Source organism: Prionailurus bengalensis, chromosome X (assembly GCF_016509475.1).
Source record: "Prionailurus bengalensis isolate Pbe53 chromosome X, Fcat_Pben_1.1_paternal_pri, whole genome shotgun sequence".
Taxonomy (NCBI): domain Eukaryota; kingdom Metazoa; phylum Chordata; class Mammalia; order Carnivora; family Felidae; genus Prionailurus; species Prionailurus bengalensis.
In genome coordinates, this window is record NC_057361.1 from 123,408,282 (window position 1) to 123,434,643 (window position 26,362).

Sequence of the window (26,362 nt, forward strand, 5' to 3'; positions counted from 1 at the left end):
CAGAGGCTAGAGAGGGCAGAATTGAGACACTCAAGAGTGGAGTGAGATGCGGCCTGGGCACAGACACCCAAAGCTGCAAGAGGACAGTGAGCAGGGCCCAAGTTCAAGGTGAGTATGCAGAGGCAGGAGCACACAAGCACACCAGGGAGGTCCTCTGGGCGGCTGCACCACCCGTGAGGAGGAGTGTGGGGAGGGGAGGAGAGCACCTGAAGGAGCCCTCACACGCAGCTCGCACTTAGACGCTTTCATATGTGCTCTGTGCTCCCTGCTGAAAACCTTTCTCCACCTCGTTTCCATTTTACAGAGAAGGAAGCTGAGGCTCAGAGACGTAAAATGACTTGCCATGGGTTGTGCAGCTGGTATGGGGCAGAATGGGAATTTGAACCCAGACCATTGAGAAGCCTGGACAACAGCAACGGCAGGTACCTCACTAGCTTCCCATGCAGACCAAGCGAGATAGCAACATAAAACACTGGGCACCCTTCCTGGGACACAGTCCCATTTCAAGAACATTTTAAGTGGCCGTCACTAACATCCAGGTGTGGCCTCAGAGCTGCAATTCGCGCAGCCTTGCTCTCAGAACCCCGGCATTGGGAAGTTAGGAATGGGACCAAGTGGTGAATCTACTCCTCTCCAAACTCTCACCACTGCCCTCCGAACCTCAGGAGTCCAACAGATACGAGGGGCGCACATCCCTCACCCTTTTGTGGTGTTTGGAACTGTGCCCTGTAGCAGTATTTCCAAACCTCTGAGTGCATCAGAATCGCCAGGTGTGCTTTTGCAAATGCAAGTTCTCAGGACCCACTTCAAGCTCCCAACTCCCTAAGTCTGAGTGACGCCAGGACTCTGTGCTTATAAGAAGCCCCTGTGGGGATTCTGATGCAGGCGGTCCAGGAAGCAGCCTTTAAAAACACTGCCGTCTACCTTCCATGGTAGATTGCCTATTGGTGTATTCACATAGTAACAGAAGGGCAGAGCTGCGTGTGGAATAGTCCAGAAAGAGCATTGGCCAGCACGGTTTCTGTACTCCAGGGGGAGGGTGACTGATGAGTCAGCATGAGGATTCTAACTCTGGCTGTTCCACCCCCACGTGATGGCAAAGGGACATCAGATGTCGCAGTGGGACAGCCACGTCGGTGCCCCAGCTCCCTCTGTGTCAAGGCCCTGCCCACCACACCACCGCCTGAGAGTGATGGGTACCTGTGCAGGCTTCCCCACAGAGAGGACCTGCCAGTGCCAGCAAAACAAACATTCTGGGCTACACAGGAGCTGCCCGCCATCCCATAGCTGATGAGCTGTCACCTGGATTGAACAGCACCCCCATGAGTTAGTGATGGTCGTCCAGGCCTCCTCCCTACCCCGGTGCCTACGTCCTGTGAATCACCAAATCTCCAGATGCCTCCTTCTTTGGAAGTGGAGACACTGATTGGGAGACTACATCCACTCAGCACCCCCTACATCCGAAATTCCTCCAGACCACCCCACCCTCAGCACCTCACAAGACACCTAGCACAGAGAAGATTCTTAGGAAGACATGATGGGTAGAGTGGTGTCTATGGAGAAAAGTGGTGTCACCAATGACATCACACCAGAAGTGCCCAATAATTCCCTCAAATATGTCCTTGGTACCTGAAAATCCACAGGAATTGGGCCATAGGGCACACTGAGGTTCAAGGCTTGGACGTCCTCCCGCTGCCTGATGTCCATCCAAGGGTTGTAGGCCACAGGAGGGAGGCCAGCAGGCACCTGGGGATCGGGAGCCAGGGTGATGTTCTCCAAGGGATACAGCTTCTGAAATTCCTTGGGGGAAAAGCACACAAAGACACCAGGTTGCCATTCTTTTCTGGCAGAGGCACAAGGCTGGGACTCTACAGATATTTATACTGCCTTTTTAAGCCTGTGATGCACTTACACGGCAGCTCACTGACACTACAAAGTCAGACTTGAGGTCACACTCACAAGATGCCAATGGTAATGATATCGCCACTCATTTTCTATGAACCAAGCAGCAACGGCTCTCTTTTCTCCTATATATCAATACCCTCCTATTCCCATCCCCACTTCCCACCTCCCCTCCAAGTGGAAAAGGCGTGGAAGGGTGTTTCCAGTTCCCAAAACCTCCCTCCGGTTTGGCAACACCCTGGGAGTTGCTCACAGAACGTGCTCAGGCACGCCCGTGGTTGTGCCTGATGACAGTGCAAGGGCAGCAGACACAATCAGCAAAGCCACGTGGGCAATGCCCAAGGGAGACCAGGCACAAGTTTCCAGAATCCTCTCCCAGTGAGGTCACACAGGATGTGCTTAATCCTCCCAGCAGGGAGCGGTGTGCCAACATGTGTGAAATGCTGCCGGCACGGAAGCTCGTTAAAGCCTCAGCACCCGGGCTGCTTCCTGGGGTCACTCCCCTGGGCACCCTCTGCCCTCACATACCCAAACTGCAGACTCCAGGCAGGAGAGCGGGAGTTTGCATCAACAGTTTGGGCACAGAAAGCCACTCATCGCTCTGGGAGCGGTGCCAACTCCAGCTTCCCAGAGGCCAGCCAAAGCCCAGCCTCGCAAGCAGACCTTTCTAAGGAGAGCAGCCAGGCCTGCCAGGTTAACCCCGGCTGGGAGGGCCAGATCCCCTGCGCCAGTCAGAGCATCAAAGAACATGTCTTTTGCTCTCTACATCCATCACTAGTGAGGGGCATTCTTTACAAAGTCAAAAGAATGGGCTGCTTAGGCCTGGGGAAGACACGACAGGGAAAAACTGAAAAGGATTTTTAAACAGCAGAGACTACATGCTCTGAATGACGGACATGCAAGCAGTGCCCTGTGTTGAAGGGATCTGACCCACCAGGCTCAGGGGGAGTGCCAACTACTGAACACGGCTTCACGTTCCTTGGAACCGTGCCCCCAAGGACCATCCCTTACCGAGGGTCTTGGCAGCCGGCTCTGACTCCCTTATCTCTGGTGATCTTACCATCCAACCCAGCACATGCTCACGGAGTCCAAGAGAAAAAAACTAAAACCCTCCAGTGGGGGAGGCAGAAAACCAAGCATTTCCAACAAGATTCTTACATACCCCAAGTCTACTTCTTAGCCTTGACCTCTGCATCCCATCTCCACACCACTGAGTACAATAGTGCCATCAGGCACCCCAGCGACAGGGCTGGCAGGATGTGGCCGCCCTCACTACACTAATCTCTCCTTCGAGAAAGGACAGAGCTGTCACAGCTGTGCTGGATCAACCTTCAGCCAGATCTTCACCTTGGGGTATCTGAAGGGGATGTGCGGCTTATGATACCCAACAGCCAGGAAGAAAGGACTGGCTGATGTTTTCATCTTTTCCAACAACCGTATAGCTTGCTCGGTGCTCTGTTTGTCAGGCAAGGTGCCCTCCGGCACATCCGCCACATCCACAGGGCAAAGCAGGTTGGCATGGAGCTGTCCGTCCGGCCCCCTGCATGTCTTTGAAAACAAAACATGTAACGCTGTCAGCTCTTGAAATGCAAGAAACAGGAGTCATGAAGGCTGCACACACAGAGGATTTAACATTCATATCACTAGCCTGTAAATCTTCATCATTCAAAGTGGTCGGGCACACACGAACTAGAACTAAAACAGAGAAACGTTTCGTCTTTTCTGGCCTGGGCCAGAAATCCACCAGCACTTAGCTTCTTGCTGTTCATCTTCTGTCTCCAGGCCTTAATTAATTAAAGGAAGCCCATGTAAACGAATGACCAAAACAAATTTGTCTCCACTTCAATAAAAAAAAAAAATAAGCGAATTAAAAAATGGACAAGGTACTTGAACAGAGATTTCTCCAGACAAGACAGATAAGTGGCCAAAAAGCACATGTAAAGATGCTTCATGTCATTAGTCGTCATGGAAACACAAGTGAAACCCAAAATGAGATACCACTTCCCACCCACTACAATGGCTAGAATTTTTAAAACTGGACAGACAATAATACTAGGATGGCTAGAATTTTTTAAACTGGACATTAACAAGTGCTGGCAAGGATGGGCAGAAACCAGAGCCCTCATACATGCTGCTGGGGATGTGAAATGCTACAGTCACTGTGGAAAACACTCAGGGGGTTCCTCAAACAGTGAAACATAGAGTTAGTGTGTAACCCAGCAATTCTACACCTAGGTGGATACCGGGAAAAAATTAAAACCTACGTCCACACAGATACTTGACCTGGCAGTTCCACCTAAGAGAAATGAAAAGTTAAGCCACACGAACACCTGTACGTGAATAGCAGTATTACTGATAGTAGCCAAAGAGTGGAAACCCAAGTGTCCATCAGCTGATGAACGGATAAATAAAACGTGTTATCTCCTCCGTACAATGGAATACCATTTGGCTATAAAAAGTAATGAAGCTTTGGGGAGCTTAGCTGGCTCAGTCAGTAGGCATGCAACTCTCGATCTCGAGTTTGTGGGTTCAAGCTCCATACTGGGTGGAGAGGACTTAAAAATAAAATCTTTAAAAAAAAGAAAGGTAATGAAGTTCTGATACATGCTACAACATGGATGAGCCTCAGGAACACTATGAATGAAGCCAAACACAAAACGCCATATACTGTATGATTCCATTTACACAAAATGTCCAGAATAGGCAAATCCATAGAGAAAGAAAGTAGATCAGTTGTTGCCATAGGCCGAGGGTTCAGAGAAAATGGGGAATGAATGGTAACAGGTACCCACATACTTTCCGGAGTAATGGAAATGCTCTTAAATGGATTTGTTGATGGTTGCACAACCCTGAGCATACTAAAAATCACTGAATTGCACACATTAAAAGGGTGACTTTTATAGTGTATCGATTATATCTCAAAACATTTTTTTAACAACAAAAAAACCCCTGTCTTCAATTTCAAAGACAGACTAAGACTTATGAGTGACAAAGTCCCAGTCAACTGGATAAGGTCACAATCCATGGAATTTCCATATCTTCAACGATGCCATGCACAGAATGGAACCTATTGCTTCATTGCCCAAAGTGGTCATAGTGCCCACAAGGCCAAGGTCAGTTCTGACCATGATTTTGGCCTCACAAACACCCAGCTGCTGCTGCCCCATCCCAAAAAGCAGCATTCTTACACAGGCCAATCTTGGCCACATTGCCCCCAGGCAAGACAGCCCAGCACCTGCTCACCCTATAGCTACACATGAGCTGCAGCACTCACGGGGGTCTGGGACAGTCAGACCCACTGCTTTGAGGATGAATGTGGGGAGTGAGGACAGAAGCCAGCATTTATAAGTGAGGTCACCAAAAACTCTCAAAACGGCTTCAGGGGATGAAAGCATTGAGACATGTCTTCCCAGTGTCACTCTGGTAGTACTCAAGGCACAGGCCAAAGGCCAGAGCCCTGAGCTCTTGCTGTGTATTCTGAAATGGAAGGTTGTCAAAAATTTAGAATACTCCTCTCCCCTGACCAACCGCCTCCCCCAAATCCACATCCCCCTCCATATGAGGTCTTTAAAAACCTCAGAGGAGTTATGTCCTATCTCAGTTCTCCAGCTGCTTTTCTGAATGTTTTAAATGTGGTGTTTAGTTTCATTTCTACATTGAAGGTTCCTCTACACTAAGATTAAAGTTCTCTGCAGACTCCTTTTTTTTCTGTAAGGCTCTAAAATTTCAAAACCCCCGTCAAAGGTCTCAGCACCTGATCCTATCCGTTAGGCCTGAGACAGAGAGACAGACATATATATGTACATATGCCTTTCTCCCAACTTGGGCCAAGGCCCCTGGAGGACAAGCCACTCTTCTCCCTACCCAGAGTAAGCACCCGGCAGCCATTAAATGAGCCTTACACACTAGAGCATAAGGTTCTAGAACAAGCCATATCCATGTGCTTCTAAAACGAAGCCACCTCTCCCAGCGGATCTAATGCTAAAGATCCCGACATCTGTCTCTGCCACGTCACGATCACAGACTTCACTGTATAACCAACCTGAAAGAACATGTGACATATACAGCAGTTAACCTTAATTTGCTAAACAGGAAAAAAAAGCAGTTCCTCTACGGAATACCACCTCTTTCACATCCTTACCTTGGTGTTTTCATACTTTTCAGAGGAGGGATGATAAGGTGGAAATGACCAGCTATATGGAGAATCATCACTATAATTGGAAGATATTCCTTGAGAGGGGAAAAAAGAAAGTCATTAAATAAAATCTGAAGGGTCCTCCAATGCCCTCCCCACTCCAAATTAAAACTTTGTGAACAAGGGAAGTATCATCTTCCTTCTTTGGACTTCAGTTTCCTCATCTATAAAATCAAGAGCTTAGGCAGATGATGAGAAGTCCCCATTAAAGCCAACTCACTAGGTTTCTGGGGCACTTGGGTGGCTGAGTCAGTCAAGCGTCCGACTTTGGCTCAAGTCATGATCTCGCAGTTCATGAGTTCGAGCCCTGCATCAGGCTCTCTGCTGTCAGTGCAGAGCCCACTTCAGACCCTCTGTCCCCCTCTCTCTGCCCCTCCCCCACTTGTGGTCTCTCAAAGATAAATAAACATTTAAAAAATGTACCTTAAAGCTAACTCGCTAGGTTTCTATTTGAGTAGTAAGCATCCGACCCCGTAGTCCCTTAAACCCTGGCTATTCATGCTAGGCCCTGAGGAAGGCCCCCTCAGGTCAGCCAGCCAGCTGCAGCAACAGAGCCCCACAGAGCCCTCGCTGGAGCCTCTACCCTGTCCTACAATGGAGGAGCAGAGGCAGCAGCACCACCACGGGCCAGGTGGGGAAGGGGAGGCTCAGGGAAGGTCGGTGCCTTAGCTGATGCCAACCAGATATAGAGGAGTGAGCTGGGACTCAAACCCATGCCCTAGGACACCTGGTTCAGTGCTCATTCACGAAGCAGAAACCCACCCCTAAGCTCAGCAGCCTTCGTCTATTTGGGAAGACAAAATAACAGCAAAACCATGGAAGGACAGCCCCCTGTCTAGACAGTAGAAGTGCTGTGTAAGTAGGGAAGCCACAGACGCGATGGGTCGAGTGACAGCGGGCAGTGGGGCGTGTGTGGGACCCGACAGAAAGTGCTGCCCAGCGGGATGAGATAGGAGGGGACAGGGAGGGTAATGTAGGCAGAACCACAGGAGAAAGAGCATCCCCAGCACAGTGACCCAGGGCTCCAGCAGGGAGCACTGGGCAAGGCAGGACTGGAGGGAAAGGGGGCAGTGGGTGGAGGGCTCATCGACACAGAATGCACAGTGGAGGGAGCAGAGGAAGCCGCTGGACCCAGAGGAGGCTGAGTTCAAATGTTGGCACTGCTCCTTATCACCCATGCAACCTTGGGCAAGCCACTTGACTTCCATTAGCCTCAATTTCCTTCTCAGAAGATGATGACGATGATAAAAACCCACTGTGCTTGCTGTTGAGGAGAGGATTACAGGAGTGGCCAGCACAAGAACTGGCACGGGCCTGGCCATCAATCAACGGTGGCTGCTGTCTTCCCTGAACAGGTCTTTGCCTCATGGAACAAGGTCTTAAGAACAAAGACCCAGTTGAAAAATGGATTTCCACAAGGACCGCAGGCAAAGCTCTCGCTCTCTGGCTAACACGTGGTGCTTACAGACTGATTCCACAATCTAATTACCAGGAGGAATGAAGCCAAACAACGCCACTCGGGCCTTCTTTAGCCTCCCTTCCTGAAGCACAACCTCCCCTCTGCTCTAGTCCCTCTGTTCCCCAGGCTCGTCTCTCCCCTCCAGCTGTGCTCAGGCAAGGGGTAGTATGAGGTAAGCACCAAGCGCAGGAAGTCCCTGATGGTGGGCCTTTGGCTACACAACGTCATTCCTGACACACTTGCTTTCTAAAACCAGGCCCGACTCAGCCAAGCCACACGTTATCCTCAACCTGCACCGGCCAGCTGGGCTCCAGAAGGCTCTTGAGCCTGCCCGTGTAACCAGTGAGCAAAGGGAAAGCTCCTGAAAACATCAGTCGTAGTCCCTAGCAATAAGCACCACTGTCGTATAAAGGGGGCTTTCAACACCCTTTCATGCTCCCGAACTACCTGGATTGGGTTGCTACCCTGGGAGGTGATCAAGGCAGCTACAACTCATTTGCCAGGGAAGGAATCTGAGGCTCAAGGGGGAAGAACAATTTGCCCAAGGTTAACTGCACAGCTCAGAAGTGGCAGAGCTGAGACTGGAACGCGGGAGCCCGGATCCCTGGTGCTGCTGCCCATCAGTTCACCCTGCCGGCAGAGATGTTCAACCCAGGGTTCCGTGTGACACAGAAAACCTGAAATCAACCTGGATGAAAGCACAGCATATCTGCACGTGAGACTACCACGCTGTCGTTAACAGTGACTTTGCACGAAGGGCAGCTATGTGGGGAAGAGTTTATGTTTAAAACATTCACAACATAAAGCTGTCTGTACAGGAAAAATCTCAAATCAGAAAAATAATATGTCTGCAACAAGGGAACCTCAAAATATAGTCCTCCTCAGTGTGGTGCAATTACAAGTAATTCATATCCTTTACTTCCTGCTTTCCTTCTCCCCCACCCCCCCCCCCCACTTTCCGTCAAATAATCATGTGTTAGCTTCAGTACGTTTAAAAACCGTTTTAAAGTTTGTGCTTCAGCATTCCCCTTTTGGCATTCAAGAGAGCCAGTTTATCAGGCAGTCTTGAAAGTTAGCGCTGGTGGCCCCTGGCACTCTTTAGGCTAAGGGCACCAGCTTACATTCTCCCTTCTGACCTTACAGGCGGGGAGCAGCAGCCCCACCAAAGCGCAGCCTCTTCACTGGACAAATCAGCATAGCTGCCCTGGTCTCACTTTACTGACAGGGATCCTGGGGTTCAGAGGGTCAGGCACAGAGCCGGACTCACACCCAGCACTGGCACCTCCCCAGCCAGTGCCCTTCCTTCTGCGTGAGAAGTCGAAGGAACCAAACAGCATCATGACTCATTTCTGAAAGAAGAAAGTCCCACTACCCTTTTTCATGTGTGGTGAGGACAGGAAGCTAAGGTGAGAAGTAGGAGTTTGTACAAAGACAGTGGTGACTAATGAGGGGTCCACCCAACCCATACAGCCCTCTGCAAAGATAGCCCCAGCCCCAGCAGGGGATTCTGGCCCTCAGGCACAGAACAGAAGAGAACCCAGACTTTGGACGGCAGGCAGTACCAGGGTGAAAGACTTTTCCAACCGACATGGTCACGTAGCCATTCTCCTTGAAGTACTGGGGGATGGTAGAGAAGTTTCCAGCATGTATCCTCCAGTAGGAATTGAAGTCATACAGGCGGGTGGTGTCTGGTCTCCTCCCAGTGAGGAAGGATACACGGCTCGGAGCACACACTGCTTGCTGTAAGGGAGCAGAAGCAGAGGAAAATGTCCTCAGAGGAAAACAGTCTGGATGCTAAAAGGTAACCAGGCAACCTCAAGAGTCCTCAGTAAACAGCTTGGCAGCTGAGTCATGCAGATCTCAAAGCCACCCAGTGGGATCTGGGCCTCACCCAGATGCCAGGAATGTCTTCCCAGGAAGAGGCAGGGGAGGACTCAATCCCTCAAACCAGCAGATTATTGTGTCCTTTTGTGTGATGGAGTCTTACAGGTACACAGAGCAGGAAAGGGTCTGGAGGGCAGACCCATGAGGGGGCTCAGGGAGGAATGCCACCAAGGCAAGCTGCATGGTGCTTGCCCAAGTTTGGTCAGCAGACCAGAGAACGGCATTCTGCAATGCCCCTTCCTTCTCAGCACCAGACAATCCTCTTTGGGCAAGCAAGCTGGGCAGGACCATCCTGAGCATGTTAGGGGATGGTCACCCTCTGCCAAGCTTGAAGGCACAAACTTCTTTGCCAGTGCACAACCAGGTTTTCTCTTTTGCCATTTTCCAGACTATGCTTCGCTCTAAAAAACACATGCCTGGCACCATCAGTGTCACCTAAGCGTAGCTGAGAGGACCCCATCCCCCAACCCTCAGTGCACAAGGTACACATCCACACCTAGAGGTCCCTAGACATACCTGGGCAAAGGCATTCTGGAAAAGGAGGCTGCGGGATGCCAGTTGGTCAATGTTTGGGGACCTTATGGCCTTGTCCCCATAACAGCCCAGGGAGGGGCGCAGGTCATCCACGATGATTAGAAGGACATTCAGAGGACCTGCATGGGAGAGAGAAGCTTCAGTGAGATCACCTGCACTGACAGTGAACCCCCATCCATGGGGGGTGCTAGGGTACTGAATGGTCCTAGGCTGGCCCCTGCACCCTGGACAGCCCAGCCAACCAAGACAGGGAGGGGGCGATGAGGGTTGTGTCTCAGGGAGGGTGGGAGTGGGTGCACAGAAGCAGCCCCAGTCCTGGGTGGCAAGATTAGGCTCTGGGCATGGCCTCAAGCCTGGACGAAGTCGGGAGAGAAAGGGAGGAAGGGAGGGAGGGAGGGAAGGATAGACGAAAGGAAAGAAGAATTTAGGGAGGGAGGGAAGGATGGATGGATGGAGGGAGGGACAGAGAGAGGGAGGAAAGTAAGTTTGGATGTTAGAAAGAATAGCAGATGGGACGGAGACAGGAAGTTAAGGACCGGTGTAGGCAGGAAAGGAGATACGGAACCCGAAATCTGAGCGAGAGCCAAGGCTGCACCTGTGGTCGAGTTGCTGGGCGCCGCAGACTCAAGGGAGGCGCAGACGGAGGCCAGGACCAGGCCAAGCCAAAGCAGACACTGGCCGGCCGGCGGCATTTCTGTCCCGGCGCGGCCACTCCGGGCCGATGGTGACAGGCTGCGGCGGATGGGCCCGCCGCTAGCCCAGCGTCACCTGAGCGATCTGCGCGAAGTGGCCGCGGCCGGCCCCACAGGCCCTGGAGCCGGCCCGGGTGCTAGTGCGCCTGCGCACCTCGTATCCCGCCCCGCCCCTCGGGGGCGGGGCTTAGTGCTGCGCGAGGCCCCTGCGCGTGATCCCGGCCATAGGGGGCGGGGCCGTGGTTCGAGCGCAGCGCCAGCACCGCCCAGCTGCCCCGCCCGCTTGGCAGACCAGCCAAGCCGCGGGTTACTCCCTTGTTGGGGAGCTATGCTGGAATCTTTCCAGGTGTGTCCAAAGTTTTGCGATGCAACCCCTGTCCTTAACCAGCAGTTTTCTGCCTCTTTGCCTTTGCTCCTGTTATGCCTTCCACCTGGAAGCCCTTCCCTTCCGTCATCACTCCATAAAAGTCACACTTCCTTGCAGACCAGCCCAATGACATTCTCCTTCAATGCAGCTCTTTGAGAAGCTGCCTTCCTCCATCTGAAAGGTCCCCCCGTTTATGCATTTGTTCGACAGATACTTACTAAGTATCGCAGATACGTATACCAAGCACTGTTGGCGGCTCGGGAGTTCAAAGTGCCTGCCCTGGTGGGGCTTGCAGACCTTAAATAACCAAATAAACAAAGAACGCCAGTGGGCACACACGGTCTGGACAAATATAAGGCCAGGTGGATTTGCATGTTATTGTTGATAGGGTGGTCAGGCAAAGCCTCATTAGTATTCATTGACAGCTGCGGTGGACACACCCTAAGGTGACCCCCACTAGGTCGTGCCCTTGTATAATCCCCTCCCTTTGGGCATGGGTAGAACCTGTGCTTCTAACCAGTAGAATATGGTGAAGGTGAGATAGCATTTCACATGTGTGACTACATTAGGATGTATCTATGAGTCCATCTTGTTAGCACACACTTAGAGGCATTCTCCCACTGGTCTGGAAAAGCCATATTGTAACTGTCCCTGGAGAGGGCCACGTGGCAGGGAACTCTGGATGGCTTTAGGACCTAAGGGTGGCCTCCAGCCAACAGCTAGTAAGAAGCTGAAAACTTGGCCCTAGAACCACAAAGAAATGGATTCGGCCAACAACCACATGAGCCTGATCAAGGACTCTGAATTCCAGAAGGGACTGCAGCCAGGGTATGTGATGGCTACCCAATTCTCTGCAGAAAGATGGCCTCTCTGTCCTCAATCTAGCTATGGACATAAGCAAAGAAAAGACCAATGGAGAAGGGGGTCCCTTCAATGTTCCAACAAAGCCCAAGAGGTCACAGACACGGCTGAGATTGAATTGCAGGGCAAATGGAGCGGTGTGAAGGATGAAATGCAGAAGTAGAGTGAGATGATGATGGACGAGAAGTGAGAGCAAAGCCAAAGACTGAATTTTTGGCCACAAAGTCCAATTTAAGGAACACAAAGCAGATATTTTTCCAAAGTACTTACACACCCCAGCAGACCAGAATATGAAATGCCCTCCTAAATATCAAGGACATTCACACGGTAGCTTCAGCTCACTGAGAAGTATTTAGGGGAGTAGCCTGGTTTCACTAAAGACTAAAATATTCAGCTGAGAGCATCATAAAAACAGGCCTCCAATGTCTCAAGACAGGCGCCACTTTGTAGCTCAGTGCCTGCATGAGATTTAATAGAGGCATCCAAAGAAAACAGCCCCAATCTTTCTACATACAGTATATACATAAGCAAGTATTACGCTTCTGGAATATTTTTTTTTAATTTTTTAAGTTTATTTATTTCTGAGAGAGAGAGCACGAGTGAGGGAGGGCCTGAGAGAAAGTGGAAGAGAGAAAATCCCAAGCAGGCTCCATGCCATCAGCACAGAGCCCGATGCAGGGCTCGAACCCATGAACCCATGAAATCATGACCTGAGCTGAAATCAAGAGTCAGACGCTTAACCGACTAAGCCACCTGGGTGCCCTAAGTTTCTGGAATGTTAAAGAAAACATGATTGGTTCCACCTGCAGTTTAAGTTAATGAACCAGACACATACGTTTATCGTCTTTTATGGGTTGTGTTCATCCAAAAGCCAACTCTAAAACAGAGTGAAGTGCGCAGTGAGTGCCTTTGGGAGACATACCTGTGGAAAGGATGAGAAGGGAGCAAGAGTGGAAAGAGGCAGCAGCTGAGCTGTGATTCAGGCCCCAGCTAACCCCATGGGGGTTAGGCCAATATGGCCAGATATTTCTACATCACCTTGATAAGTCATTGAATGCAGATATACCCTGGGAGGGGTCCGAACTTGGGCAAGGTGGCCCTGTGCAGCTGAGGCAGGCCCTGAAGGGGTGGACAGCCCCAAAGGAGGTGCCCTCTCAGCAACTGGGGCAAGAAGGCCATCACTGAAAGGGGGTTTAGGTGACACATCCCTCTGTTCACCACACCTCTTCCTCCCTTTAAAATAATCATGAAGGAACAAAAACAATATAGCCTGACGGCAATAAAGAATGGAAAAGGATGCTCAAATTCATTACTTATTACAGAAATGTAAATCGAAACCGCAAAGAAGTAGCACTTCACACCCACTAAGATGACCATTATCAAAAACTTTTAAAATCACAAGCGTTGGTGAAGATGTGGAGAAAAATCGGAAAACCTGGACATCGTTGGTGGCAATGTAAAATGAGTCAGCTGCTGTGGAAATAGTTTTGCAGTTCTGTAAGAAGTTGAAAATAGAAGTATCATGTGACTCGGCAGTTCTACTCTTACATATATACCCAGAAGATTTGAACACTGGTGCTCCAACAAGTGTTTGTACATGCGTGTTCATCACAGCACTATTCACAATAGCCAAACTGGCTGAAATGTCCGTCGCCAGATAAAGGGATTATGGTCTAGCCACACGATAGGCTATTATGCATCCATAAAGAAGAAAGGGAGTCCTGATGCGTGCTGCAGTATGGAGGACTCTTGAAAGCATCATGCCAATGGAAAGAAGCCAGACACAAAAGGTCACATATGGTATAATTCCATTTAGAGAAAGTATTCGAATAGGTACATCTACAGAGAGAACACCAATTGATGGTTGCCAGGTGTTGGAGGAGGGGATGGAGAGCAAGTGCTGAACATGTACAGGGTCTCCTTTGAGAGTGCTGAAAATGTTCTGGAACTAGACAAAGGCGCTGATTGTACAACACTGTGAACACACTAAATGCCACTGAATAAGTCCTGGGGCCACAGAGCTGCGAGTCAACCTCATTCTTAAGCATAACCAGACAACAAAGAAAAGCTAAATATTTGAGGATGGTGTACAAGATGACAGAGAAGTATCATGAAAAAGAAATAGCAAAGCTGGCCCTATAGGAAAGAGATGACTAAGGGACAGGGAAGAACAAGTTAAAAAGGAAAAACAAAAAGACCTTTTATTGGGGCACACGGCTTGCTCAGTTGGTGGAGCACGAGACTCTTGATCTCAGGATCATGAGTTTGAGCCCCATGCTGGGTGTATAAATTACCTTTAAAAAAAGCCCAAAAACACAAAAACTTAGGGGCGCCTAGGTGGCTCAGTCGGTTAAGCGTCTGACTTTGGCTCAGGTCATGATCTCACGGTTCATGAGTTCGAGCCCCGCTCTGGGCTCTGTGCTGACAGCTCAGTGCCTGGAGCTTATTTCAGATTCTGTGTCTCCCTCTCTCTCTGCCCCTCCCCTGCTCGCTCGCTCGCTCACTCTCTCTCAAGAACTAAAAAACTTAAAAAAATACCTTTTATTAATATCCTCAGAGAGACTTGATATTGAATATATAGAACAAAAACAGATTGGTATAAAAACAGTACTATAAAACGTGAAGGATCACTTGAAATTAAAACTACAATTGCAAAATTCAAAATTCAGTAAAAGAACCAAGTTGAGAGGAACTTAAAATATATAGAACAGGGACACCTGGGTGGCTCAGTCAGTTAAGCTTCCGACTTCGGCTCAGGTCATGATCTTGCCGTCTGTGAGTTCGAGCCCCACGTCGAGCTCTGCGCTGACAGCTCAGAGCCTGGAGCCTGCTTCGGATTCTGTGTCCCCCTCTTTGTCTACCCCTCCCCTGCTTGTGCTTTCTCTCTCTCTCTCTCTCTCTCTCTCTCTCTCTCTCTCTCTCTCTCTGTCTCAAAAATCAATAAACATTAAAAAATAGAGAACAGAAGTACAGGAAAGGACGATACCAAGTGCTACCAAGAACATGGAGCACTTCAAACTCTCCTACTTGATTGTAGCAGTGCTAATTGCTACAACTGCTTTGGAAAACCTGGTGGAAGTATTTCCTAAGGCTAAAGCTGAACGCGTGCCTGCCCTAGGGAGCAGCAATGCCATGCCGGTGCATATACTCAAAACGTGTGAGTGTACTCATGGCCACCAAAAGACACGTACAATTCCCAGTAGCATTATCTGTACCACAAGCTTAGTGGCTGTAAACACCATCTATTACCTTGTAGTTTCTATAGGTTAGAAGTCCAGGTGCAGCTTAGCTGGGCCTTTTGCTCAGAGTTTCACAGGGCTGCAGTCAACATGCTGGCTGGGGCTGTGTTCTCATCTGAGGCTCTGGCTTCCCTTCCCTTCTGGCTCTGGCTGTTGCCAGAATTAAGTTCCTTGTGGATGTAGGACTGAGGTCCTGTTTGCTAGCTGGCCATCAGCCCTGGGCCACTCTCAGCTCCTAGAGACTACTCACAGTTCCTTGCCAGATGACCCTCTCATAGGTGCTCTCACAACATGGTTGTCTACTTCTTTGAGGCCGGCAGGGAATTGCTCTAATTTCAGGGGAGGCCTGGCCCTCTTTTGAGGGGCTCATCTGATTAGGTCAGATCCACCCAGGATAATCTCCCTTCTGATTAACTCACAGCAACTGATTAGGGGTCTTAATCATATCTGCAAAATCCTTTCAGCTTTGCTATATTCTATTGTTTATAAGTAGTGAATTCTGCCCATACAAGGACCAAGGGAGGGGATTATACAAGGACAGGTACACTACAGAAGTAGGAAGCTATATAATAAGGGCTATATAGACCTGTGGCTACCACAGAGGAACCCTGTCTTTCTTGAGCCTTAAGTCCATATCAGAAATATTAATCTAGTCAATTCCACATTTTTCCAGTTACTTTGGGATTTTCTTACTAATTACCAAATATCATTATCAGGCAATTCAGGATTTTCTCCTTCTTATGCCTAGGCTACCACCTAAATCCTGCGAGGCAGAGTTTCATGGCATTTGGAGAGACAGTGAGCAAGCATATTTGATCCTTGTCATTGGTCCATGCCAGCCTCCACTGAACTGTGATGTGCAATCCCACCCAGCCCTGAGATAGCACGCCTTCATGCCAGCTTTCAATGAGGCATCAGCCTAACCTGGCATGCAGTCCACACCACTTTCCACTGTGACATTTGTTGGAGGGTGCTTCTCTCTCTCTCTCTCTCTCTCTCTCTCTCTCTCTCTCTCTCAGACACACACACACACAATTTCTGTGCCCTTCTTAGGGAACAGGTATATTCAGCTGCTTTTCCATGCCACTTTAGGGCCACAGGAAGGTCGGTGATGGGGGGGGGGGGCGGGTGCTGCCTCAGGCACTAATGCAGCTAGGCCATGCTGATCCAGTGTGAGGGGAATTCTAAGACTCAGTGCACTTTCCATAGTCCAGCAAGAGAACACAAGTCCCTTGCCCTTGGACTTCTACTGCATTCCCACCGTTGACCCTAACTCAGGGCTGAGGGCAGCACACATCGGTAAGTTGGTAAATACTACATGATACCTCACCACAGCCCAAGGGTGAGGATTCAGGGGAGAGTTCAAGGCTTAGCTTTCATTCTGGAGCCAGGACCCTCAGGTGGGCCCTCTTTGAGGACAGGCCCCGCCCCTTCTACTTGCTGCTGTGTCCCCGGGACTAGCACTGCTCATTGGGTTTCAGAGGATGACTGGGATGAGAGCCATGATCAGAATTACCTGGATGAGAAAGCAGAGCGGCCCAGGCTGTACTCAGCCCACCGCGAAGAGGGGCTGTCTCAACCCCACACAGAGTGGCGGGCAGGGCCCTGGTCTCCGTGGGCAGGTGAAATGGTTCTGAGGAGCCTGATGTGGGCTTTGACTGCCACCAAATATGCTGGGCACCGAGGACCCCGTTCCTGGAAGTTGCTCTCGTGTGAGGCAGTTCTGGGGGTCTGCTCTCCAATGGCCTGGGCTGCCCTGAGGTCTGTGATGCAGTGGCAACATCCTGGCTCCTGGCTGGGGGCTCAAGGCGGTGAAAGTGAATTGGATCACAACCGGCATCTGATTCTGTTGAAGTAGAAGCCCCTTGGAGCATGCGGGGTAGAAGGGCTAGGCATCACGGCAGCCTTGACAGTTGCTGAGCTCCTACCCTGGGTCACGCTCTGTGCCAAGGACCATAAGGTCAGCGGATTCTCTCATATGGAAGGGGTTAGTCACAGTCCCATGTGCCTCTGGACATCTTGCAAGCAAGCTTTCCCTTCCCTCATCTTTGCTCGCCTCCTCTCCCCCTTCCCTCACCTGTTTCTTTTAAAGCCCAGACTTTTCCATCTTGTTATTCACTGATCCCGCCAGCTCAGCGGGGGTTGGGTGGACAGGCCAGGCTTGGAACAAGCAAACCTCCTGTTGTCAGAGCCAGGAAGCAGAGCATTTCTAAAATCTTCCACCAGGTGTCTCCCGAGCGCCAGTGTTTGCTAGCAACGCTTCCTAGGTGATTCATTTCCTCACAAGTATGCATTTTTCGTAGAGCATGAGCATAAAACAAAATAAGTAAAACAGAAATGCTGAATCAGACCTTTGTAAGCATTGCTTTGTCACTGAGTTGAGGTATGACCGGTTCTTTTTCCGTTTGCGTTGCATTCATCGGGATGAGTTTACATCTGGTCACTCCCCTTCCTCCCTTTTCCCCGTTCCTCTTGGATTTAGGGAGGATTTCTGCTTATTCCCTCAGATCCAGTTTGACAAAGAACCTCAGGGAACAGAAACAATGACAGCTCTCTTGGAATAAAAAAAAGGACTCTTGGTAGAATGCTTTCTGAGCCAGGAGAGGCACTTCTGGTCGCTGGGTCTGCAGGCAAAGCCCAGATGTCACCGGGCGTTGCCAGCTTGCACACTCAGTCTCTGACAAGCAGATGCTTCTTGCAAAGGGGAGCCCACAGCCAGGTTGCCAAGGCAGCTCCCATCACCCCCTGCACTTCTGAAGCAAAAGCCGGAGGACGAGTCAGAGTGGGAAACACTGTAAGGTTTGGTGCTATTCTTCCAGGGGCCTTTCTGCTGGTGCCCTTATGAAACACACCTCAGGCATGAATAGATGCATCGATAGAAGGAACAGCTAAAGACGGCTTGAAATATGCCACCATCAAGGGATAAAAACAGGAGCATACAAGGAATCTTCGGAGTTGCACCCAATTACCATATGCCTTGTTAGACAGATGCCCTCATGAAGTTAGTAGCTGACACTGAAAAAGGTAGTAAGAGCTATCTTGCTGGTTTGATGAGAACTGGCCTTCGTTTGCTATGACACAAGGCCAAGTACTAAAAGGGATGTCCTGCTTTGCCAAGAATTTCAATTCTGTCTTTACCAAGACATGATGTCCCTCTATGCTACATGCAGCCATCTGCTTTTTACTTGAAGAAACGTGCCATTTGGGAAGCAGTGGCTGTTATCACTTGTGGAACTGGTGTGATGTGATATGTCTGTAACATCATTGCAAAGCCTGTCAATATGAGAAACTTCTCTAAGGGCCTGTAAGGGACCAATAAAAACACTGAGGGGTGGAAGGCATACCAAAGGGGGTTCTTGTTAAATGGCATGTGCCGTTCACATTTAAAGTTTTCAAAAGTCCTCAAAGTTGGGATGTCTCTCCATTGAGTCTTGGAGTCCAAGGGCAGCCTTTGAATTCTGGGCAGGAGCAAAGCCTCATAAGTCCCAGTCCTCCCCCTTGAGTGACAGTGTGTTGAGTGGCCATAAGATGAGACAGTTGAAAGAACATGGGCTCTGCCATCAGACAGAGCTGCTTTCAATCCCAGGTCTGCAGCGTGGACGTCGCCTACTGCTAACCTTCCCTGGGTCTCCTGGAAGTAAGAACCCCACAGAGACCAGCTGGTGCCCCTCCCCGGCCTCCAGTAGGCACTCAGTGAACAGGGGTTGTGTGTAGCCCGTGGAGTCCCAGATCCCTGCCTCCTCCGGCTCCAGCCCCACGGGGGCACAGCTGCAGTGATCACCGGCTCACCTGAGCCTCACACCGTGGCTCATGAACTTCACAGAGATGCCAGCAGGGCCAGCGAAACATTTCCAGTTACAAAGCCACAGCCTGTGGCATGGGGTGGGGGGGGCTTCAGTCTTCACTCAAGTGATGCCTGTCCGGATGCCAGATAGGCTCCAGGGAGCACATGTGGCGTTTCCCAAGTATGCCTTTCACGGTACCAAGATCAGGGGGAACCTGGTTTTCCATTTCCTGTGTAACTGGTCTTCTACATCAACAAGCTGCTTAAAGAGTAAGTTCCCAGAGGGATGCGACGGTGGGATGGCGGTGGGGTGGCATCAGCACTTCTCATGCCACTGTCAGCTGGCGGGGGGTCAAGTCAAACGAAAGATGACAGCACCACTGTCTTGCTTCTCTTTCCTGTAACATCTTTGTGCACCAAATCCATTCCAGCCTTTTCAACTCATTAAGTCCTCACTGCGGCCCCAGGGACTGTGCGCTCTGTATTAGCTCCAGTACACAGATGGTCAGACAGAGGTTTGGAGAAGGGGCATCACTGGCTCAAGGTCTCACAGCCAAAAGGGTTGGAACTTAAACCCTGACCTCTTAGCCACAATGCCACACTGCCACAGACTGACCCAGGCCAGGGCCTTGTTTGGGCTGCTGAATGAGCCTTGTACTATGAGGGTGATCACTGTATGTCCTCCCAGGCAACCAGGGTACATGGAGGGTCACTGAGGCACAGAAGCTGGATGGGCAGGTAAGAGAAAGCTTCTAGATCTTGGGCTGGTGAAAACCCTAATTTTGCTCAGGGAAAACATTCACTTGGGAATTCGGGGCCCAAATGAATTCTAATGATAATATCATTAGTTGCCGAGTATGCAGTGAGTGAGAACTATATGGCACTACCTGAAGTTTATATCCCAACCAGGGTGTGGGTTCTAGTACCCTCATTTTACATGAGGAGGAAATGGAGGTGAGGTAAGGTCACACAGTTTGTCAGTGACAAAGACTGACAAAGACAGGACTCCAGACCCGCTCTCTCACTTACTGCTTTGGTGAAGAGGAAGACAATGAACAAATGTGTGACCGCAAGGCACTCCCCTGCAGGAAGCACTCACAGCGCGCCAGGCCCCGTGCTGCCTGCCTCAGCCTCCAGGCTGCATGGCCTCACCTAACCTCCTTGCCTCCTTAATGTTCACCTGTGTCAGCTGCAAGACATGAGATCACTAGTCAAGACACCCCCGGGTGAGGGGAAGATATCCAAAATCCTTCGAGAAAAAAATGGAGACGATGAACGAAAACAAGACCACTGCAGACCAGCCTCAACAAGCTGCTCTCTGGCATCTTTTCATCCTGTCCAGAGAGAACTGACAGGCTCCCCAGGCAGAGGCCTGTGTAAGAGTAACCAGCACAGGCTGTGTGGCGTCCTCTCTGCCCCTCTCCTCCAGCCATGCTTCCCTATCGATGCTGGCAAAGAGCTGTAGAAGCAGCACTTGGGCGTCTGAGGCTGCCAAGCTGCTTTCGTCATCACCTTTCTCTCAAAAATCAGACCCCAGATCACACTACCCGAGTCATGTGAGTGGGCCCAGGCTCCAGCTGGCTGCACCGTGAGACTCACCTGAAGCAAGACTGCGGGCAGACCGTGTGTAACATAAACGACTAGTGTACGTACATGCTTTTGCCAAGGGGCCTTCCTATGTTGAGCTCTGCGTTCATCCCATTTCCACCACGGAAAACTGTGCTGGGTACCAAATGAGATTTCCCATCATGGTGCGGTATGGCAGGAGGTGAGGTATCCACCCATCCAGGTTGACCCAGGGAGGGCCTCAGTCCTGGGAAGGGCGTCCCTGGCGGCCGAAGGCTGGAGGAAGGACAAACATCCAGGAACTCTAGGCCTCTATAAATCCAACAAATGTTGCCTCTTACTGGTGTTAGTATCACATGCGCACCATGCCTCATCCAAAACCTTGGGCCAGATGAATTTCAGAATTCAGAAAGGTGACAGAGACAAGGGCCACGTATCAGTGACACCCTTGCAGGGTCTAGCAAACACATGGACATCACTTCAGGGAAACATGTGACTATTAACACCAAGTGTTAATAATGAGGCAAATAAAGAATTTTAAAAAAAGTGACTATTAACCCCAAGTGTTAATAATAAGGCACATAAAGAAAAAAAATAAAGAAAATTCAGGATTCTCTAAATAGCTTCATGCCGTCCATTTTTCGTTTTACCACCAGAAGCGTTTAGGTCAAGCTTACAGAAACACTTCTGGTTACCAAAGCTTTATGGATGACAGAATCGTGGGTGGCAGATCTTGGACCTGTATTACCTGAGGCGGCAGGCTGACATCGACTCCCACACAGCTGGGAAGAAGCTCCCAGATTTATGCATTGCCAGCACTGACATAGCCCTCAATTCTCAAACCCTGTCAGTTCGCATAGGTTCACAAAGCCTCTCCATTGGTCCCAGGGGCCGCCATACATCTTTGGTCAAAATGCATGCACGGCACCCAAGACCCCAACCAGGCCACATCCTGTTACAGACTTTTCAGTATCTGCCCATCTCCCATCAGTAGGCTTCAAGATACAGGCCAGCAGTACCCCCCACATCCTTTCTTACTTAGCAAAGACTACTTGGGAAGAGACGCCTCTTCAACCACGATTAGTAGTAGAATGCTTTATGGTTTACAGATTGCGCTCACATGAATTACCTTGTGTGATCCTCACCCTCAGGAGTTAACCTGGAAAATATTATCACTCCTTCGGGTAGATTTTTATATTAGACCTGTCTTTCAGATGAGGAAATTGAGGTTCAGAGAGGTAAAGTGATTTGCTTGGGCTCACACTGTAGTAGTGGGGGTGCCACAGATCAATCCCAGGTTCGTAACCATAGAATAGACATTGGACTTCCTGCTATGATCCCCCTATGGAGGACAGAAGCCTGACCAGCTACATCTAGGTTGCTTTACACACGCACGGGCACACGCGCGCGCGCGCACACACACACACACACACACACACACACACACACTTCCCTCTACAGGCAATGAATGCCACTTCACAGCGTATCAAAATCTCTCAAACTCCTAAGCCAAAAATTGTATAGTAGACCTGAATTGATGGTGCCAGGTTGGAGGTGCTCCACAAATGCATCTGCTCCAGCCAAGAACCTTCCTTCAGTTCCCAGCAGGTATCTGGCCCTTCCCAGCAGCCCTTCCCCCACTTCCAACCTAAGAAGCCCCTATCTGCCTTCAAGCCCCAGCCCCTCATCCTAAGTCGGTAGTTCCTTCCTATTCACATTGACTGCCTCTCATTCTGCCTCGTTTCAGGCTCCACAGCATACAGGTCTGCCTGGAAGTTGCCTCCTCTCAGCTCTGAGGAACACACAGTGCACGCCTTCAAGCAACCTCTCGCAAGGTGGGTGTCTACTGGCTTAAATGTGCTTTGCCTCCCAATGTTCTGTCCCCAGATCTGCCTTCTCCCATCAGCCTATGTTTACACCAGTGCTAACAGACACGTGGTTATCAAAGGCCCTTCCTCCTCAGCAGGTATCTGATGTACAAGAGGCCAAAGCACCTCCGACCAAGCCAGCCGCAGGGTAGAGCGTGGCTGCGCCTGAGCAAAGGCAGCTGGTGCCCTACATTGCTTAGCTTACACCCACTCCTCAGGTACTACTAGGTGTAGATTTATCCATTCAGTCAGTGTGGGTTGCATAGCCTCAGGCACTGCGAGAGCCTGACCACACCAGCGGGATGCTGACCCTAGAATGATAATTCTTGCTCTGCAGCTCCCTGGTGGACTGGTAGACTGTCAGGTGGGCATCCGGTTTGAAGGAACACCCTGCCCAACTCTGCTTCCTCCCTCTCCTTCAGTGGGGGTTAGACCCCAATCAGTCTTTGGCATTCCTAACTCCCTCTTGGGGTCAGCTCCCTGAAGGACTTAATCTGACATCGTTGGTTCCAGAGTGGTCCAAAAAGCAGGTGGCAAGATGGGGTCTAGTATGGGATTACTCTTCTCCTACCCTACTGGCAATGACGGCCCATCCTGGAGGACGGGTGGTGTGCAGATAACCCCAGGCACAAGGAGACAGTCGAGCCACTAAAACTTTCACACTAGAACTTTTTGCTGAGCTGGCAGGTGGAGAGTAATTTCCTGGCAGGTGAGAAGATCCAGGTATGTGGAATGTATGAGAATGACAACTCTAAGGACGAAGGGAATGGATGGAGGTGACTTCTCTGCACTAGTGGCTTACAAGGGGATGAGAAGCTGCGGGTGATTAACAAGCTGAAAATGAAGGGGGAGCCCCAGAGTTTCCTTGGTAGCTTACAAAGTAGCCCCACTTCAGGCAGTGGCCAAAGGTCAAGCTCAGGATTTGATAGGAATGGCTGAACTTCAAAGATGGCTGAACACTCAGCTAAGGCAGGCCTGTCATGCCAACATCAGAAGCCCACTTGGGAACACCTGCATCCCTGACACAAGGAACAGGGAGGGACATGTAGGGGAAGAGCTGGACTCCCCAGAGGTCTCTGAAACTTGAGTCTGTGGCAGCAGCCCACCCCTTCCCATAGTAAAGTGCTAGTAAGTCCACCATAGCTCCGGGGGAGCAACACATTACCCAAGTCTTTCCCCAGAGGTGCCCTCCGTCCCAGGAGGCAGGGTGACCAACCATCTTGATTTGCTACAGAACTCACCCTGCTCCAGCCAGAAGAGTTCCAGGAAAAGCAGGAAGAGATGGGCAGCCTACTGCCAGGTCCTCAACCAGAGTGAAGTCACCATGCCCAGCACAGGCAGGGCATACCAGGCCTGGTCAGGGAGGAAAGGCGGGAGAGGTAATTCTCCCGCCCCTCCCCCACCACGACTGCAGTAGAGGCCCTGGGGTAGCACCGAATGGCCAGAAGCCAGGGGCTCATGATCACAGACATCACTGACCAGGAGGTCTGACCCACAGCGTGGTGGAAGTGGAGGCCTTCCTAGTGATGTAATGGACAGGCAACCAGCCAAGGTACAGCCTCAAGTGGATATTCAAAAGAGCAAGAATACACAGTAAGAAGCTGAGTGCAGCCACCCCAATAAACAAGTCATGATCCCTTGCCCCACTTCTGCCCCTGAGCCAGTTCTGAGACCTACGGCTGAGACAGGGAAACTGAAGGACTCCATAAAAATCGGGTTTTTTGCTCCTTTTCCTGCTTTTATTCTTGGTAGGACCTGCACCCCTACTTTACACGTCTCATAATGCAAATAATGATTTCTCTAGAGTAGATGACATCCAAGGAAGTACCAGGTGACAATGACCAGACGAAGCTGCCATATGCCTATTCCAGACCACTGGTGCTAGACATCTTGATGCCAAGGCCCCTGGCTCTAAGGAATGACACCTGGACCCCCGCCTTTGTTCTAAGGGTTCCTGGATTCCTGAGGGGACACATACACCAGGCCTCAATAAAAACCCCAGACCCAGACAAAGACGAGACTCCCTCCTTTCTTTCCTTCCAGAGTCTCCTGAATACTCTGTCCTTGCACTTTCCCTATATCTTCAATACACTCTGCATTCACCTCCTGCTAACTCGCGTTTGATTTCTATTCTGCGTGCAGCCAGAGACACTCCTGGCTAGTCCTGCAGGAACCCTCTGGGTCCTCAGAATTAGCCTGCTGGCCTCAGAACCATGGACTAGGGAAGTAGCCAGGTCCCCAGGTAGAAGGACACCACAGCACCATGGCAAATAGATACTGGAATGATCCCCCAGCCCTTCCCAAAGGGACCTCTGGGTGATTTAACACTAGGAAACAGGATAACCACAGTTCAAGGCTGTTGGGCACAGTGTCCAAGTTGACACTGATATGAGAGACTCAATAAACTGTGTCTCCAAATCTGCTTCAGGAGGACCCCCTATGCCTGACCTTCTGAAAAGAGAATGTCATTGGGTCCAAGGTATGCTGGGCTATCCCTGAGCATCTGTCAGTTGGCCTTGAGTGGGGCAAGTCTGGAATCCGATATACTCCAGGATGAGGTGCAGAGCTTAGTGAAATGTCTTCTGAGGAACCTTTCCGAACATGGAAGAACACTTAATGTTAAGTGAAAAAATACAAGACAAGATGGTAATACAGCATGAACTCAAAGGAGTAAAGAAAAAACACAGAGAAAGATCTAGGGAAGTATGCCCAAATTATGAGCCTTCTTGCCTCCGGGTAATGCCGAAGAGCTCAGGAGTGATGGAAACATGGAAATGAGCATCTCCCCACCCCCCATTAAAGTTGATATAATAAGCTGTAACATAAATACAAGGGTGTAGAATTCCAGAAGTTCACAGCAACTCCCAAGGTTCCATCTGGGCTGTGCCACATTCTGTGTGCAGGCCCGAGACCTAACCAGCGACGTCAAAGTAGCCCACCCGTGTCCGCAGGTACCCCACGGTGCAGCTTCTTCCCATGGACTTAGAGGGTCATTTAAGCAAAACCAGAAGTAAGTGGTTCTCAGGCTGGACCACTTGACCTGGGCCACGTTGAGAGGGACACCGCCAACAAGAGTTGCCCAGGGGCAGAGGGGAAGGGGGGCTAGGGAAGTGTGCATCTTGGAAACAGGACAGATGAAGATCTGGAGATAAAAGGGGAGTGCTGGAGCAGAAGAAACAAGGCTCGCTATCTTTCCACAGCCACACAGCTGCCCTAGCGCTCGTCATGTGTGAGTCCAGGGCACAGAACTAAAGCCAAGCAGTAACCAAGAGAACTACAGAGGCAAGAATAGAAGGAGCCTTTTCTCATGGGCAGAGTGCTGGGCACACCAGCGCCTCCTCTTGGGGGCTGCTTATCTCAGGTGGCAGGGCTGGGGGTGGATGGCAGCCCCCAGCAGGAAGCACCCTGGGCACTCCCTGAACTTTGGGGTCACTTACAAAGTGTCCATGCGAATACTGAGCCCAAAGCAGGTCCGCAAAGAGAGGAGGAAAAAAGCCCGAGGGGTAGCAGGAAGAATCTGAAACACAAACAACCAAGGCCCAATTTAGTATCCAGACTTCAAAAAGGGCTCCCAATGTGACTCTTGATCTCAGTGTTGGGAATTCAAGCCCCAGGTTGGGTGTGGAGCCTACTTAAAAAGATTTTATTTAAAAAGAAGCTCCCAGGGGCACCTGGGTGGTTCAGTCGGTTAAGCGTCCGACTTCGGCTCAGGTCAAGATCTCGTGGCTTGTGAGTTTGAGCCCAGCGTTGGGCTCTGTGCTGACGGCTCAGAGCCTGGAGCCTGCTTCGGATTCTGTGTCTCCTCCTCTCTCTGCCCCTCCCATGTTCATGCTCTGTGTCTGTCTCTGAATAATAAATAAATGTTAAATATTTTTTTTAAAAATAAATAAAAATAAAAAGAAGCTCCCAGGGGGCACCTGGGTGGCTCAGTCAGTTAAGCGTCTGACTCTTTTGATTTTGGCTCAGGTCATCTCATGGTTCGTGACATCAAGCCCCGCCTCAGGCTCAGTG

The 26,362-nt window shown here is 50.3% G+C and overlaps 1 protein-coding gene across 13 annotated transcripts in view; it reads right to left on the reverse strand.

Moving 5' to 3' along the window:
• The window catches only part of IDS (iduronate 2-sulfatase), a 40,694-nt gene that overhangs the window by 11,926 nt on the left and 2,406 nt on the right, over positions 1-26,362 (reverse strand). For 6 of the 13 annotated variants that reach the window (XM_043570825.1, XM_043570823.1, XM_043570821.1 and 3 more), the window contains exons 2-7: positions 25,789-25,868; positions 9,957-10,093; positions 9,119-9,296; positions 6,044-6,132; positions 3,250-3,450; positions 1,630-1,800 (exon numbers count right to left, since the gene is read on the reverse strand). In XM_043570825.1, the coding sequence (XP_043426760.1) occupies positions 1,630-1,800; positions 3,250-3,450; positions 6,044-6,132; positions 9,119-9,296; positions 9,957-10,093; positions 25,789-25,868 (856 nt within the window). Of the gene's footprint in view, positions 1-1,629; positions 1,801-3,249; positions 3,451-6,043; positions 6,133-9,118; positions 9,297-9,956; positions 10,094-10,539; positions 10,826-11,832; positions 11,839-25,788; positions 25,869-26,362 lie in introns of those variants that run through there. The other 7 variants (XM_043570822.1, XM_043570824.1, XM_043570829.1 and 4 more) reach the window with 6 other exon arrangements.